Genomic DNA, 19,113 nt, shown 5'->3' on the forward strand with positions numbered 1-19,113 from the left:
TGGCGTTGATATGAACGTTTCCCAACACTTCTTCATACATTGCATTCACCCCATTATCGATATGATTGGGTAGCGGCTTTTCTGCATTAGATGAGTCATCGAACTTGATAATGCCCATAGTGATGAATCTTTCAACTAACTTTTTGAAGGCAGTGCAATTTTCTATAGAATGCCCCGTAATTCCCGCATGATAGTTGCATTATGCATCCGCGTCGTACCATTTGGGGTATGGCAGATGTAAAGGCTTCAAGTAGAAAGGGGAGGCAACATGTACGTCAAATAAACTCTGATACAGCTCCCAGTACGACATTGGGATTGGTCAAATTGGGACTTCTCAATGTTTTGCTTTGTGCCAGATTCTTGTCTTGGGGGGATCTGATGGCCAATAATAACCGTCCTTGGCTGGCTTACGGTAATCGGCTTTGAATAACCCTCGTTATACTTACCCGCATTATTCTTTTTCGGGGCCTTTAAAGTATTGATTTGGGAGTTTAACTCTCGCCCTTTCCATTTGTAACGATCTTCAAATTGTTTTGAGAACTCTACTCTCACCTGTTTTTTTCCGCTAGATCATCAATGACAACAGGATTAGTTAGATTGCCCCTAAGATTAGAACCTGAGCCTGTAGCGAAATTCACTGGTGTCGAGGTACTGGTCTGGTATTATGGTCGGATGTTAACACTTACCCTTTGTGGATATGTATTTGGTTGTGCTTGGATGTTTGTTGCGGTAAAGCCTGAAAAATGAGCAGGGTCTTCATTATCATCTCCAAAGTGGACCGTTGGGTTTGTTCCTTTTTCTAACCCTCTATCCAATAACTAGGTTAACTGGCTCCTCAGATTTCTTTGGACTTCTATCAGCTGATCCCTCATATCTTGTTGAAATTTGGTCAATTGCTCTTGCATCTGTATTTGCATTTGCTCTAATCTCTCTAACCTTTGGTCCATTCCCTTAGTTTCTGTTCGGGTAACGCAAGGGTGTTGGTTTGGTAGGTTAGTTTCCATTGACTCTGAAATGATTTTGTTTAATTAGGGTCTTTTAGTGAAATTTGATGCATGGAATGAAATGTACTACAGATGCATGAATGCAAAAAGACATTGATTCTGATTCAATTCCATTTAAAAAACTTTACTAAAAAACAAATTTCTTTACATAAAACGGATGCATGTACGGCCTTGCCTTCATACTCTAAGAAACAACATCGATCTTTTTTTTTCATCCGGATGTTAAAATGAATCTCACGAAATGCCACTACTAACTCCTTCTTGCTTGATCCTAGTTGTGATCCATCGTCTGCCCATCCTCGTAATGCTCATCAGCTTCTTTAAGGAAGTCCGAATGTCGGCGACCCTCAAATAATTAGCTTGAATTTCGGGCCATGAAGTAAAGTCATGTACTTTTCCATCACCCTTCTTTTACTATGTTTCTTGGGATATATTCGGGCAGCCATATTATCTTCCACTTTATCAAAAAATTCGTTTTCCATGACAAGCTTTCTAATTTAGTAATCAAATTTGAATCAACACATTTTTTCTAAGATGAAAATGCAATGCAATTATAACCAAAACAAAACGAAACGGGTTAGTACAAAGCAGAAGCAAACAAGAAAAATAGAGTACCTATTCGGGTAACCACTAAGGGTTTGAAGTGGCTCTAACTAGGGCGGGCTCCTAAGGCCTTATACATGTGGTTTGGTTCTAAAGCAAAGGTACCAGAACTAGCAGATTCCTCGATCCTCACCCATCACAGGCTCATATAGACCGAGTTCAGTTCAGGGGAATACATTTCCCTATGGCTATGAGGAGATGAAAATCTCACGAAGACATAGGTACGGATGTATCCCGGAAGCGATTCACTATCCCATGCGGAGGTGAAAACCTCACGAAGGCGTAGTTTCTCACTCCTACTTAAAAGGGTGTGACCAACGGTCATGCAATGCAATGTGCAGAAAGATACCGAAACTTAAACTAACACAACAATTATAAACCACAATGATGAAGATCATAATAAAGACGGATAAAATGTAACGAAGGGATTGTATATTTAATTTAGGTTTTCAATCTTTGACAAAAAGACAAAAAATAATCAACTCGTGGCTTGACTCTCTTATTTTGAGTCCCCAGTAGAGTCGCCAAGCTGTTGGCACCATTTTTTGATAAAACAGGGTCAACTTGGATTTTAAAAATGAAAACGAATATGGGAGCTGCCACCAATCCTTTTCTGTGAGGTGTGATCGGGCCACATTGAAAAGTGGTTATTTTTAATAAACAATTTAATTTTATTAAAACAACGATTTTGGTCTGTGAAATCTAGAAAAATAGGTTCGGGAGTCGGTTACGTACGAGGAAGGATTAGCACCCTCGTAACGCCCAAAATTGGTACCTAGTTGATTAATTAATGTCTTAGTGTCGAAGATTGAAAACTTTAAAGAGATTTTAAATACGATCCTTTATTGAAATGTTTGAAAATTTTCGAGAAAAGGACATATTTCACATTAATCGAGAAAGAGACTTATATCCAATAAGTTAGAACATAATGTCTTGAATTCCCGATGTGCGAATGAATGCCAAAATTTACTTATTTAAAATGATATTTAATTATCTTGAGTTTAGAAAAGGGATCATGCCCAGTAAGTTAGGACACGATCTTTTCTTAATTCCCGAGATCGTTTAAAAACTTGAGGAAAAAAAAGGATCATGCCCAATAAGTTAGGACACGATCTCTTCTTAATTCTCAAGATCGTTTAAAACTTGAGTTTGAAAAGATTCATGTATTTAGATTTATTGTGAAAATCGAAACCCAGTAAGTTAGGGTACGACCTTCTCGAATCTAAACACGAGATTTTGCTTATCCAAAAATCATAATTTATGCATTGAATAAAATTAATCTAACACGAAATGGTAGAAATGAAACACGGTGTCAATATGCGTAATAAAACAAAAATGAATACGATGATGTAAAAATAATACGAGCAATAACAACGAAAATAAGACAAATAAAAGGACAAATAAATAACATACAAAATAATAAGCATATATATATGTGTACATAAATATATAAATTATAAGATAAACAAAAGAATATATAAGTATGTATATATATAAATTATATAAAAAATGTGTACGTATATTATAAAAATATATGCATGCCTATATATATAAAACAAAATTTTGGATTTAAAAAGGTGTAAACGAATAAATAATAATAATAAATGCTAATACAAAATTAATGATGATAGTATTAATAATATTTAAACAATTAATTTAGTAGTAAAATGACTACAATAATGATTGGGGATTAAATTAAAAATAAACAAAGTTTTAGGGTCGAAATTAAAAAAAAGAAAAGCACAAACAGGACTAAATCACAACGTGTGTGAAAGGAAAAAGACCAAAAAGGGAAATATTCCCTCGTTGATCAAACGACGTCGTTCCAATGAGGCGCGTGTGCATGGTCTAGGGACCAAATTAAAACAGAAGAAAAATTTTGTGGCCAAAATTGCAAATATATGAAAAAACTACATTGAAAGCGACTCAAAAGTGGAGGGACTGATTGCGAAATAAACCCTTCTGCAAAAACACGCGGATCTTGCTTGCGGGTCGGGTCGGTTGGATCGGGTTAGGCCAAAATGACGCCGTTTTGAGCGTTTTAGAGATGGGCCAAAACGGCGCCGTTTTACGCGCTTATAAAAGTAAAAAAATTTTCCAAAAAAATCATTTCCCCACTTTCCAGAGAAAAAAAAAACCAAAAATGCTCTCACTTCCCTTTTCTTCTCCGGCCAAGGGTCCGGTCATCGCCCGTCACGCCGTCCGCCGGTCGCCGACGCCAGCGCCGCCATGTGCGGCGATCGAAAAGCTAAAAAGCTATCCTTTTTACGCCGAATCGTCCCTCCGACACTCCGAACACTCCGGCGTCGTCAATTAGGTAAAAGAAATCTTTTTTATTATTTAATGTTTCAAAAATAAAAATAAAAAAAAGAAAAAAACAATCACCTTTAAAAAATCTGACTTCTGCTTTTATTTTAGTTCTCTTTGTTTTTTTGTGTTTTTTTTAAAAAAAACCCCCCCAATTACAATGGTTTACAATCGATTTTTATACCGAAATACAAAATCCTATATCTTCCCCCTTGTGTTGTGGTTTGCTTTCTCTTTATTGTTTGTAGGTAACTAATGCGGCAAGTGGGCAAGTGGGGGTGTCAGGCGAAGCAGGTGGCGATGGGATGTGCTGACGGTGGTGGCAGAAGGGTCTGAATACCCTAGGTGCGGCGCTGTAGCACTAGGGTTTGACTTGTTCTTTTTTCTGATTTGATGCTTTGGGCTGTTAGGGTTTGGATAGTTGGGGTTGTATTTGTTGGGCTGGTAGGTTAGTTTGGGGGGTTTAATTGTTTTCGGTTTTGTGCCCGGGCTAAAATTGGGCTTGTACATTAATCATGTTAATTATTTGGACTAACTAAATCATTACTTAATCACCTTCTAACTAATCATGCTAACATACATATTTTTGTTGGAATGAGTATATTTAAGGAAAAGTTCACTTTAATGTTTTAATTGGAATTATTAACCATGTTAATTATTTAGATTAACTAATTGTGTTATAAATGTAGATGAAAAATGTTTCAAATTAATTTATCTTGACTAACTCTCAAATCCAAGTATAATAAAAGGACCAAAGCCACAATTTGACATAGTAAAAGTAGATGAGAAAATTATTTAAATTAAAATATAAAGACTAAACCTCAAATATAAATATAATAAAAGGATTAAATATAAATATAATAATTGAATCTCACCCTCTATAAAAGTGGAGCAAATAAAGTGTCAACAAAGTTTAATATATTAATACTTGGGGTTGGATTGAGTTTGTGAGTAAAATAATCACATCACTCATTGGCAAAGCATGAATGTGATTATGATATGATTTTTTGAAGTATAACTATGTTGGAGTTGATAGCATCGATTAGAATACATTTATAAATGATTATAGAACATTTAATCATGTATATATTTTTGGACATATATTTTTAATAATTTAATAACTTAAAAATCCCACACTTTATTATATATGTAAAATGTAAATAGAAGCTACATCATTGTTTCATGAAATAACATCATAGAGAATGTGATAGCAGAGTTCATTCTCAGTAATATATGTGATACTAATTAGGAATCAAACTGTCTTCAATAGTTAGATGGAGGTGGTGGTATGAAAGGAATGGAAGGCAAGCTGCTGCTGGGAAGTGGTGGAAGAATAGTGATAAGCTTAGGCTAAGATGGTGGGATTGTTGGTAGCTTTGGGATTCAAGGCAATATAGGAGGAAGTGGTGGAATTGGTAAGCTGGGAAGTGGTGGAATTGGTAAGCTGGGAAGTGGTGGAAGAATGGGGGTAAGGTTAGGAAGTGGTGGAATTGGTAATCTGGGAAGTGGTGGAATTGGTACTCTAGGAAGTGGTGGAATTGGTACACTAGGAAGTGGTGGAAGAATGGGGGTAAGGTTAGGAAGTGGTGGAATTGGTACTCTAGGAAATGGTGGAAGAGTAGTTACTTGCTGAAGATTTCGAGCTGCTAGGCTAACCTCCATGCTTGAAAAACCCAACAAAATGAAACAAGCTAATAAAATGAAAACGTTGGAACCTGCCATTTTTTCTGGAGAGATGAACTAAAGATTGAAGATTTGAGGAAAGCAGGATTGCTTTTCAGGTATTTATAGCCACATTTGAAAGACTTTTTTAATTATTTGTTTGAGATATTATTCCCCTACTTAGCAGACTACCTTTTCTCACCCATCTGTCATCACCAGAAAAAAAAAAAGAAGAAGATAAATTAGACTCATCCTTAAACTTAAAAATATTCTGAATGAGTCTTTCCATTTCCATTTGTCTAATGTTAGTTAAAAATTAAATGCTTTTAAATTTTGTGTGAACTATATCTTTCTATTTCCCCAGTTAAAAATAAATATTTTTTGAGTTGCGTATGTGTGGTGTGTAAGTACTAACTCTCTTATCGCACTCTACTAAAAAAATTAAATTAGGTGGATCAAATTTAAATATTAGATAACTATACATGTTGGCTTTAGGGTTCAATTTAGATACCTGAACTCAACTTAAAAGTTGAATTTAAATTAGATACTTGAACTTGATTTCTTAGTTCAAATTAGTGCTTAATTATTTGAACTAAAAAGACCAAGTTTAGATATTTAATTTAAACCTTGAACCCAAGCTTAGATACTAGAATGTTTGGTATAATATTAAATTAAAAAATTCAAGATGTAAATACTAATTTAACATTTAAACTAATTGCCCCATAGAGCTACAATGGTAAGTTGGATAGAACAAAAGTAATTGAATGGGATTAGGAGATGAAGTTCCTAGTTGTGGGTTATCTAATCTTAATCACCTCTGGAGGTATGAGACCACTGGGTTTCTTACCCAAACCACACATTTGGTTTTCTATAATTGAATGCTACAAAAATGGTTATATCTAGGAATCTTTCGCCATTAGCTAATAATGGAAATAGCTATGTATCACTTAAAAATTTTAATTCATATTTTCTTGAAATATATTCAAAAATTGAAAAATATAAAACTATCATTTTCTAAAATCCAAAATTTATGTAAAATTATATAAAATTTAAAGAAATTTAAAATTATTTTTATTTTTAAAAATATATAAAATACAAGAAATTGTCAAACAAATTTAGATAAATCTCAAACAAAGTTAACAAATCAGAAAAAAACATGAAAAGGTATACAAAATTTCTAAAAATACTTTTAAATATTTAAAAATATAAAAAATCAATTAAAAATAATTTTCAATAGTTAAAAAAGGAAAAAATGAAAATACAAAAGAATATAAAAAGTTGAAAATATTTAAAAAAATAATTTTCAATAGTAAAAAAAAGGAAAATACAGAAGAATATCAACAAATTCAGAAAAATATGAAATAAATTTAAAACTAAAAGATATGGAAAGCTTTAAAGTTTTTCCAAAAAGATAGAAATTTGCAGAAAATTAGTTATTTAACTTTCCAATATTTTTATTTCCCTTCTTTCCTGATTGGAGAAAATATGAATTAGGTGACGCCATCGTTAACAATTGGGGCAAGCTAATACATGGTTGGAAACTTCAAGTACCAAAGTGCAATATATAAATAATGATATTACGTTGTATTTACCCTGAGTTAAATAAATTATATTTTACTTATATTTTCTATAAAATTTTATACAAGCCTAAATTAATCATATTCAATAATATCAATCTCAATATTTTGAATAAGATAATAGTATTTTAATTATAAAATATTTTCTTAAAACTATAACTATATCAAGTATTGTAAAAATAATTATTCAATTATACAACTATTTTATGTTTATATACATTAAATTTATAAATAATTTATAATTATAATTAACATAACCTTCTCCATCATATAATTAAAATTTGTTTTTAATTATTATTTGTTGAACTTATAATTACAACAACTTTCCGTGAAGAAAAAGAGAGAGACAAATACAAACTAATGAGATTAAATAAATCAAATATAAAATGTTCTTCAATAAACATCATTAATCAATCTCAAAAGAAACAAGAAAAGAAATCCATAAATTAAACAATAAGAATATAATATAACAATCCATTATTTAATAAATTCAAAAAAAATCATATTTATATTTTAAATTTTATTGGTCTAATTTTAGATAAGTTTTTAAACTTCAAATGATTCTAACTGGGTGTTTAAAATATTAGTGTCACACCCCTAAATATAGGAAGGTTCATTGAAATGAATAAATAAGAAATGAACTAGGTTTAATGGCTAAGTGTTAAAGAATTCACCTTAGAGACTTAAGTTCGAGTTCCCTTCCTTCCTTTTTATTTTTGGCAACTTAGTTTTAGGGTAAAGTCACACTCAAAATATATACGACTAGGAATTAAGAATAAATAAGAAATGGGCAATAGGTCCAATGGTTAAGTGTTAATCCCCTATCTTAGAGATCTTAGGTGTAAGTTTCCTTTTTCCCCTCCCATTTTTCTTTTGAATTTCGACAATATGTGCCACCCCTAGGGTTTTCAAACCCTAGCTATTTAATCATTCTTTTCCCATTTGGATTAGTTTTGCTTCTTTTCAAATTCTTGTAAAATTTCTACTCATATTATATTTCTCTTATATTTCTTTTCTTTTCCTTTCTTTTCACTATAACACCCTAAACTCAGTCGAATAGGTTCGACCTAAATTTGGCGAGCTACATTAGCCACCGAAGTGACTTTCCATTAACTCCCAATCTAACCTCTAACACACCACTTACTTGCAACGTATATTATGATAAGTTATATAATAACAATGGAATAATATAATACATATAATGTAAATCATGCAAGCTTAAAACCAATGTAACACCCCAAAACCCGGCTGAGTAGGTTCGACCCAAATTTGGAGAGTTACATTAGCCACCGAAGTGACTCTCCATCAACTCCCAACCTAACCTCCAACACACCACTTACTTGCAACGTATGTTATGATAAGTTATAGCATAACAGTGAAATAATATCACATATAGAATGTAAATCATGCAACCTTATCAAACAAAATGAGGGAAGGGTTCACATGTTAATTACTACGTAAGGCTACGTAGTAAGGTTATCGCACCTAAGGGTTCACAAGCATATAGGGGGTCGCAAACATACAAAGGTCGCAGAAAATAACACTTCGCAAAAAAAATTGGCTCGCGTATGATGTTAATACATATTTTGGAAAAATTGAAAGAATGCGACATGGTACTCATGCTAGGAGAATTAAAGAAACATCAAAGTATATTCATGCTGAGAAGAAATTAGTAATAAATGTTTAACTTCATGGTTCGCAAAATATTAAAAGAATAAACTTAAACTTTAGGGAAATTGTTTCATTAACAGAATCATATAATGATAAATCTAAACCCACATAAATAAAACCCCATCTCCTATTTCCCTAGGTTCGCATTATTTGTTCAGAGATAGCCTCGCTATTGCCATTGGCGAGTTACTTACCTGCGAAGTAAGAGAAGAGTGGGTGAGTTCATTACGAACTCGGTGAATAATCAGGAATCATCAGCGTATGATTAAAATACGAAGTTTAAAATAGAAAGAAGACTTAGTCTAAAAAAACATCGTATCGCGTGTTGGGTTCGCAGTGAATGCTGGGTTCGCAGTGAATGTGCGAGACCCACTTTATAGAACCTGCTTGTCATAAAGTCATATAAGTTTGGAAATAGTTTCGCATGTACTTACTGAAAATTATACTTAAAAACTTAGCTTGTTCTTGTTTGAAAATGGATCTTTTATAGAATGAAACATGCTCACATACTTGTCTTATCGGAATGGCTGAGGAATATAAAATATGTTCTCGTACTTTTCTTAACTTACTTATCTTATCTTGTCTTATTTTGTTGGATATGTGGATCTCCTTATAACGCCTCAGAATGACTCAAAGAGTCCTTAACATGTCCCATAAGTGTAACATAAGCTAAACACTCTCTTGTACACCAACATGTCCCATTGAATGAAGCATAGCTTGGCGTTCCCTTATCTCTCCACATGTCCCAAAGCCTCAATGCCCAAATCACAAAACTTATTGGTGAATACTCACAATCCTTTGGTATACAAATATATCCAACAGATAAGCTCACAAAGGCACTCGCACAGAAACTTAGCACATAGAGCTAGCAAAAACATAGCTTATAGAACTGTACTTTTAAAACATGCTTTAAAACATAGGCTTGCATAGGAGCATACGTAAAACATATCTTTAAAACATAGCTTAAAACATATCTTGAAAACAAATTATCAAAACTTTTAAAAACATAGTTTTATAGGAAAAAAAAACTTACTCTTGGAACTTAGTTTTTAAAAAAAGGTTTTTGGAAAACATAACAGTTCGCACACAAGTTACGAAACCTGAGCATTCATACCGAAAAACATGATAGTTACCACACTTATGGCAATTCTTAACCACTCATCGATAAAACTGAAAATTTAAATGAGTTTTGCTTTGCCTTTATCCTTGCTGTAGATGGTCTGGTTTGTTCGTAACATGCATAAACACACAAATTACTTCAACAAACAAAACCTACGAACTTCACACATGCAAGCGAACCTAGCTTTCTGGACAATAAACCTTAATAGGAAAAATGCTTACCTTGGTTGCTACGAATTCGGTTCAGAACAAAGACTTGACAACAAAATAACGATGAAAGAATTTTTCCTAGAATAAGGATTGTATTTATAGGTAGTAAGTATCTTAGTGATCTTAGGATACCCTATTTGACTTAGGAACCCTCTACGGTTTAAAAGAAGGTTACGTGCATGAAAAGTATCCTAGATACACAATATATTTATTTCCTAAGTTTAGTCTAACTTGACTTTTGATTGGCGAACCCCCAGTTTGTAACTCAATTGTTAAACCCCAGCTCGTTAAACAGATTGGCGAACACAACTTTCAATGAATCTAGCGAACCTCTTACCACATCATTTGGCGTGCAGCTATTCGCTAGAACACTGGTGAACTCCTTACTGGTATCCCCTTTTGCGAACCCTAGTTTTTTGAAACACTGGTGAACCCTCACTTGCAAGGTCAAAACTTCTAGATCGGGTTTCAGGATGTTACAAACACCACATTTTTATCATAATTGTTGTTGATTATTTTTCTTTCTTGAATCAAATCATCTTTCATTAAATTATTTTTCTATTAGTTTTGTAATTGTCGTCAATAGCACCTCTATATTTGCCAAGAAACAAATCAAATTTAGGTGAATCAGACCAAAATCAAGCGTGAATAACATCAACCGGAACTGTGGTGAAAGGTGTGTGTCTTTTCCAAGTGAATCAGTGGTGATCTGTGTAGGATTAAGGCCACACGGCCATGTGCGCCTGTAGATTTTAGGGACTTCATGAACCATACGGCCTCAGCCTGTTACACGATTGTGTCTTTCCTGTAAGGTTTATCATTTTCCACATGGAATCATGCTGTTACATGACCGTCTAACCCTTACACAGGGTCTTACCATTCTCACATGGCCTAGCCATACAGCCGTGTGACCCTGCTTTACAGTTTTACCCAAAAATTTATCATATATTCAATTTAGTCCTCGTTTATCCCTTGAATTATTTTAGAGTTTTCATTCTCCCAATTAAGTCCTTGATATTGTGTTTATTCTAGAATCTGTGATTTAATGACTAAATTCCTATTTTTATATTGTATGAGATGTGAATATTACATGCCTACTGTCATTGTAATGTTGATAAACTATTAATGATAATACTGTTACCACCCTATTGAGTACATGTTAAGCATGTCTACTGCTAATGTTGAACTGAATGCATGATAAGCATGTCTATTATTTTTTTTGTATTGTTCTGTTACAAAGCATGCCATATTGCACTGCATGGGGTGGGACAATATGTATGGAGAAAGGGTGACCGTTTAATAATCTGCAACCTAGTGGTGGCTCGTCCACAAACCCAGTGGCAGTTTATCTGCAAATGTTTTATCTAAAAATACTGGTTGTTTATCCGTAATTTTTACAACGAAGTGGTAGTTTATATACAAATCAGTGGTGATTTATCCACAACTCAGTGTGTATGGATGGAAGAGTTCTGGGGAACTCATAGTGTGGTGTGCAGTGAAGTTGGGTAGGACCTTTTCTGATAAACTGAAATTGCATTGCCATTCATAAACATGTGCATACAAACCATGGATTCTAAATATTATAGTGAAGTGTTGAATTGGAAAACCGATACTGTGAATTGCTATACGATTGTGGTTATTCTAAGAATTGTTATTTCGTATGCTTTGACCACTGTGTTACACAGATTTTCTTGTGATTGGACTCACATTGAGCTTCAGTTCACCCCCTTTTAATTTCCATCTTTATAGATAACCCACCAGGTTATGACACAGACACAACATCTGGAAGGTCTTGGCTCAGATTAATATTTTTTTTTATTAAAAGTATTTTAGACTTATTATTATAATTTCTATTATTTGGAATTGTATTGTTTTATTCGAACTTTGGCACGAGACTTAAGTTTTGGGTTTATTTGACATGCATGACATTTAATTTGAATATTAGGATATTGAAACATGGATTTTGAACTAATTATGCATGAAATTATGGTTTCTCCATCATTAAATATATTTTGAATATCATTTTTCCGCTACGATATCATGAAAATAAGAATTTGAAAAAAGTAAATGAATTGGAAATCAATTTTTACTACCTAAACTTTAAAATCCATTGTTTTTTTGGAAAATTTTATTTTTTAGTGAAAACATGATTACACGCAAAGTTTTTCTTCAATAATAAGCAAATGTTTTAAACAACTATTTTATAAAAACTCCGATAGTTCTAGTAGGCCGTTTCGGTAGCCAATGTAATCTTTTGAATTCAGTCTTAACGTTTAGGCCGAGTTGAGGAAGTTACTATTAGCAACTTAACATTAATTTGAACATTAAATGTTGGTCCAAATTTGACATGAAACATATTTAGAATACATAAATCAAAAAATTAGTAAGTTGGCTACTTGGGTTAATTTATTGGTTTGACACAACATATCCTATAGTAATTCAATGGGATTAGAGCATCCCAACTCCTAGTTGATTTAATTGCTAGGTTATCTAAGTCCACACTTGCAATTATTGCTTAAAGCATTTGTTTAATAAAATCTTAGATTCCAATGGAGGTGCTTTTTCATAATATGAGGTAACCTAAGAAAAAGGAAAAAGTTGAACATATTGTTAAGTTAAAATTGAACTAATTAAGGCAAAGTGTAAAAGTGGAGTGTCATCATTCAAATCGGTCCTTCTCTTAATTGTCATAAGCCAATTAGGTAAGCCAAATTCTTTTAATAAAAAGTAAAGATTTCATGGCATCCCTAAAGCATTACAAATTTCTTGTAAGTATTAAAATGGCATTAGTTGGTACAATACTGGTATTGATCTGTATGTGTTGCTTCGGTTTTGATCAGTACCAAATGTTTGATTATTTCGGTGTGTTTCGACCTATTTTGGTCAATATCGGCTTGTACTAGGTAGTATAAAATTTGATATTTTAAACTAAATTTTAAAATTTTTTAATCTTAATTATTTTAAATTTGGCTAAAGGGTCTTCAAAGCCATGTTAGAAAATCATAAAATATTAAAAAATTACAAAAGTTATAAAATTATATAAAAATGAACAAAATTATAAAAAGTAGTATAAACGATACAAAATTATATTTTAAAACTAATTTTCTTACCCGGGATACACAGCTCTAAATGTAATAGTAGTAAAGAAGTGAATGAAATTAAGTAATTGTGATTGAGATTATATTTATAGGAATAAAATATTCCTATATATGTGTAAAGAAATTAAAATATATTAATTCATGCATTTAAATTTATATTAATACAAGTTGTTTTAAAATAAAAGTAAATAATTTGATATTGAACTTGTGAAACAATTGAATTATGGTTTAGTTATGGGATTAAATTAAGGGCCGAATTAGATAAGTTAGACATAAAAGATAGATTAACATAATGATATGCTAATAATTAAAGCTTTAATTTAGTTAAGGTAATTAGAAATGTTTGATCATATTTTAGATGTTAATTGAAATTAAATGAGTTGAATACAATTTTATATTTTAGTTAAGATAATTAAGAGTTTAACTTAATTTAGTATAATTAAAAAATTAAGAAGCACATTGAATCGTTGATGAATAATCCAAACTCAAGAGACTAGAAAAATAATCCATTGTAAACCACACTTTTAAGTTGTTTAAATTTTTAGAAAGAAAAACACTTTCAACCTTTTTTATTTTATTTTTAATCCCCACTCTATCCACCAACCTACTCGTTGTTTTATAAGTCAAAATCGGGTAATTAACCGAATTAACTAAATTTACTAAATATTACACTATTACTAATTCGGTTAAATTGGTTAATTCGGTCAAATGAATATTATCGATTTTTTGATATGTTTTTTTTACTTGTTTTAACCAAAAAAATAAAATATATAAATTTCGGTTAATTTGATTAATCGGCCGAATTAATCGAAATATTTCGATTTAGTTAACGGTTAAAGATACTAATTCGATTCGGTTAACTGATCGGTTAATTGTTTGAACACCCCTAAAAATAAGTCATGGGACCAACATACTGACTGCCATACAATTGTCAGGTATATATAGCCACTCATAAGTATGAGTAGAATTAATATGCAGTACCTTAGATTCATTGAGCCACATTTCAAAGTTTCCCATGATCTCTTTTGCTGTCAATGATATAATAAACTTTTTGTATTCACAATTATGTTCACAATATAAAACATAATTGGTCGACTTGTGAATACAATTAAATGAGACACTCTAATGTTCTTTCCTTTTCCTCAAATCTCTCTATTTCAATTCAACTACTCTCTAGATATGTCCCGTTAGATTGAATCATACATGATCATCGATAGCCTACTAAAATAGCTAATATTGATGTAAAACTTCAAGAAACAGTTAAAGGTCATAAGGGTACTTAGTATAAATCTTCAGTTGATCTCATGGGTTTCACACAACATAGAAGCAGAGATCAAATCTTCTATTACCCATTTTGTTCGTATAATACACGTGGTATGAAACACATGCTATGGTATTACTCTCACTTTCCTTGAAGTGTATGTCTTTATCAAAAAATAAATACCATACAGGTGATAATTCAAATACACTTAGTATCTAACTCGAGTCCACAACTTTATTTTCTTAATAGATTCAACAACAAGACTTTCACCTGGAATAAAAGACATATAAAGTGAAATATGGGATCTTATATTCACTTTCGGTCATAATCTCTATCTACCACTAAGCCATAGAGGTGATTGTCTGTGTAAGAAGGTCAATCATCTGTTTGACATACCTTTAATCTTATATATGTACTTAACATATATATACTTGTATATGCTTTCATGAAGCGAAGTATTAAACTTTTGTTGGACAAAACACGTTAGTGAACAAAAATATATAAATATAAATAAATAAATATATATAAAAAATAAAATAAAGTGAATAATTCATATTTAAATTATTGAACATAAATCAAATTGATTAGAGAACAAAAATATATAAATATAAATAAATAAATACACATTTTAACCCCAACAAGTTTGGACTTGTGCCCTTCCTACATGCAAAGCAAGATTCCAAACTTAATCATTTTATGTGGGTTCTCATATATATACACATCTCGCACTTGGTATTTAACCAATGTGGGATCTAAGTTTTTCTTTTCCTCAACAAATATTCACAAGTAGCTTATTTTGAGCACAAATTTCTCATTCATCACTCAACCATTTTGAGCATATAATATACCGTTGTAAAGGTCTCATGGAGTAGAATATAAAATCTTAATTTTATGATTCAACTCTCAACATTTACCAATTGAAAATATGCCTCAAAGTTCCCATAAATTACAAATTTTCCAACAACTTTTGAATGCATTAATCATTATCAACATTAACTCAAGTGAGGACAAGAATATATTATTCAACTTGCAATCCTAGAGTTTTGACATTCCTTTAAAAAATCTCTAGGAATCGGTTTTGTAAACTGATTTGCAATCCTCTTATGCATAGACTTTCTCTCTTGTTGTGAGATTTACCTTCACACTTATTTTTTCCAATATACTAACTTTAGATATTTGGAGTTTGGAGTTGGTCAAACAGATGTAAAAGCTACCTTTTCCAAATGAAAATCTGGAATCTACACAGACAAAGTAGATTTCATTGACAAAGGTCAAATGCATAGTCTGGGCAAGTTATGAAGATCAATTTTATGATCTTAAGCGATTTTCCAGATAGTGGTATGCTATTTTTTTATTATTAAGAAACTGTTTAGTTTGATTTAATCATAATTGATAAAGACCACTTTACTCAAGGAAAGAAAATTTTGTAACTATGTCATTTTATGTGGGTGACATGTTGTTGGTGCTTATCATTATGGGTTATGCAAGACAACATGTCAATTCATACTTGTATTACAAAATGTGAAGGCCTGTGTAATAGAATGTGTCCTTTTTTCAATGTTGTGAGTAGCATCATATATGTTATGATGTACATAAAGCAAAGTATCTCTTGTATAGTTGGATTCAAGACACTCCAATCCAAACTCATTTTCACCATGCTATCAAGAAAGGAGATTTAGATGAAATACTGAAATCTATCTCCACACATGTGTTCTTATTTGATAATGGAGTGAACTCTTAAAGTAGTTGGTCAATTGGCATTTTTAGCGATGGTTCAAGAGCGTGTTTGGGTTAATATCTTCTATAGTTGGATTCAACATAGTCCAATCCAAACTTATTGCAAAACAATGAAAATGATATTGAGGTCTTTTATTGTACTCTCTTGTATAGTTTGCATCTCAAGGCACTTTCTTGTTGATTACGATGAACAAAAAACGGTTGCAAGCTTTGGGACGAGCAAGATAATTATCTTTAGAGATCAAATGATGGTTAGTATTTATAATTTCATTTTCATATAGTTTTATTTACTTTTTTATTATAAATTTTATGCTTTTATAATATTTTATATGTTTTAGTATTTTTAAAATATTTTAATAACTTTCTATGTTTTTAAATATTTTAATTTTTTACCATTTTTATTTTTAGTTCAAATAATTTATTTTTTCCAATTTTCTATATTTTATAATATTTTTAATAATATTTTATATATTTAAATATTTTTCATAATTTATATGTTTTTAAAATTTTTATTTTAGTACTTTTAAATGCTTTTCACAATTTTAATAATTTTATAATTTATATAATTTTTTCGTCTATAATCATTTTATAATTTATATATATATTTGTAATTTTATATATTTTATAATTTTTGCAATTTTATATTTTATAAAATAATTTTGTAATACTCCAAACTCGGCCTAAACGTTATGACCAAATCTGGAGATGCTATGGCGATACATTAAAAAAAAATCTAGAATCTGTTGATTTTATAAAATGATACTTGCATTTATTTAGTAAAATCTGAGTTTATTTGAGAAATTTATCTTTCTTAGATGTTTTGATGAGTTTGTCAATTATTTACTCATAAAACTAGTCGAATCCAATTTGAAAACACGATTTTTTGTTGTAAAATCCATTATTCAACAATTCAATTTTCAACCCACCAACGACGAAATCACACAGGACTTCCTACTAACCTACCATCTTTTTTCAAGAGTTCAAAACCGAATCCAACACCACCAACTCGACAGTACATTAAGGGCTAACAAAAATAAATTCAATTTTACTCCTGCAGAGACTCAAAAGATAAATTAACATCTTATCATTGAACTAGTAAACTCATTCTATCACAAATTGATCAAAAATAGTATTTAAGTTGTAAGGAACAAGATAAGGATAAAAGACAAAAATAATAAAATTTCTTAAAAATGAAATTTGAACCCAAGAGCTTCAACAATACACAAGAACCCTAATCACTAAAACAAGTACTTATTCTTGACATAAATTAACAAATTAAAAATTCATATTTTGGGTCTTAAAAGTTTTAATAAATTATAATTACTTGATTCCAGTTTCTTTATTATGCCCAACCCTATATTTTAATTTTGACATAATTTACTTTATTTATTTTTATAATGTCATTAGTTATCTTAAATAGCTAACATTATTAGTTATGCCAAGTAAAATAACATCGTGTATTTTTTTTCTTAAAATCATCACTTCTAACTAAATAATGGCTTAATCACTTTTTAACTAATTATACTAACATAGATTTTTTTAGTTGGAACGAGTATGTTTTTAAGGAAAAATCACCTCAACATTTTACTTGAAATTAGTAATCACATTAATTATTTGGACTAACTAAATCATTACTTAATCACCTTCTAACTAATTACTAATTATAGTAACGTATATATTTAAGAAAAAGCTCACTTTAATGTTTTAAATGAAATTATTAACCGTGTTAATTACTTAGACTAATTAATGAAAATATTTCAAATTAATTTATACTGAATAACTCTCAAATCCAAGTATAATAAAATAATAAGACTAACTCAAACTTGGGGTTGAATTGAGTTTGGGAGTAAAATAATCACATCACTCATTGGCAAAGCATGAATGTGATTATGATATGGTTTTTCGAAGTATAACTATGGTGGAGTTGATAGCATCGATTAGAATACCTTTATAAATGATTATATAACATTTAATCATGTATATATTTTTAATAATTTAATAACTTAAAAAAACACCACACTTTATTATATATGTAAAATGTAAATAGAAGCTACATTCTTATTTCATGAAATAACATCATAGAGAATGTGATGGCAGAGTTCATTATGTGATACTGATTAGGAACCAAACTGTCTTCAATAGCTGGATGGAGGTGGAGGTGGAGGTGGAGACATGAAAGGAATGGAAGGCAAGCTGCTACTGGGAAGTGGTGGAAGAACAGTGATAGGCTTCGGGATTCAAGGCAATGGAGGTATGCAGGGCAACTTAAGAAGTGTTGGTTGAGCTGAGAATGATGGTAGATCTAGGATTGAAGGCAATGGAAGTATGTTGGGCAACTTACGAAGTGGTGGTAGTTCTAAGTTCTGGGATTGAAGGAAATGGTGGTGGTTCTGGGATTAAAGGAAGTGGTGACAATGGAGGTGGCAATGGTACCGGTAAATATGCAAATGGCAATGGTACTAGTAAAGATGGAGGTGGCAATGGTATTGGTGGCAATGGAGGTGGAACTTGCTGAAGATTTCGGGTTGCTAGGCTAACCTCCATGCTTGAAAAACCCAAGGAAATGAAGCAAGCTAATAAAAGGAAAACGTTGGAACCTGCCATTTTTTTTTTTTGGAGAGATGAACTAAAGATTGAAGATTTGAGTTGAGGAAAGCAGGATTGGTTTCGGGTATTTATAGCCACATTGGAAGGAGTTCTTAATTATTTGTTTGAGATATTACTCCCCTACTTAGCTTACTACCTTCTCTCACCCAACTTTCATCACCAAAACAAAAAAACCGATAGTGTTTAGATAAATTAGATTCATCCACAAACTTAAAAATAAGTCTTTCCATTTCCATTTGTCTAATGCTAGTTAAAAA

At 31.3% G+C, this 19,113-nt stretch overlaps 1 protein-coding gene across 1 annotated transcript; it reads left to right on the plus strand.

Moving 5' to 3' along the window:
* Positions 1–228: 228 nt before the first annotated feature.
* Positions 229–18,764, plus strand: LOC128039996 (uncharacterized). Its single transcript, XM_052628961.1, has 7 exons — positions 229–412; positions 587–648; positions 752–907; positions 4,163–4,221; positions 5,289–5,532; positions 18,392–18,500; positions 18,550–18,764. The coding sequence occupies exons 1-7, from the start codon at positions 229–231 to the stop codon at positions 18,762–18,764; spliced, it is 1,029 nt and encodes a 342-aa protein (XP_052484921.1).
* The last annotated feature ends 349 nt before the right edge of the window (positions 18,765–19,113 follow it).

This window comes from Gossypium raimondii, chromosome 3 (assembly GCF_025698545.1).
Source record: "Gossypium raimondii isolate GPD5lz chromosome 3, ASM2569854v1, whole genome shotgun sequence".
NCBI lineage: Eukaryota > Viridiplantae > Streptophyta > Magnoliopsida > Malvales > Malvaceae > Gossypium > Gossypium raimondii.

What these genes read in the sequence shown, in the direction of transcription:
- LOC128039996 (XM_052628961.1), top strand. Translation starts at nt 229, where the DNA reads ATGGCAGATGTAAAGGCTTCAAGTAGAAAGGGGAGGCAACATGTACGT. An exon ending in CGAAATTCACTGGTGTCGAG is followed by an intron (nt 649 to 751) that starts GTACTGGTCTGG and finishes AAAAATGAGCAG; the next exon opens with GGTCTTCATTATCATCTCCA. An exon ending in GAAGCAGGTGGCGATGGGAT is followed by an intron (nt 4,222 to 5,288) that starts GTGCTGACGGTG and finishes GATTGTTGGTAG; the next exon opens with CTTTGGGATTCAAGGCAATA.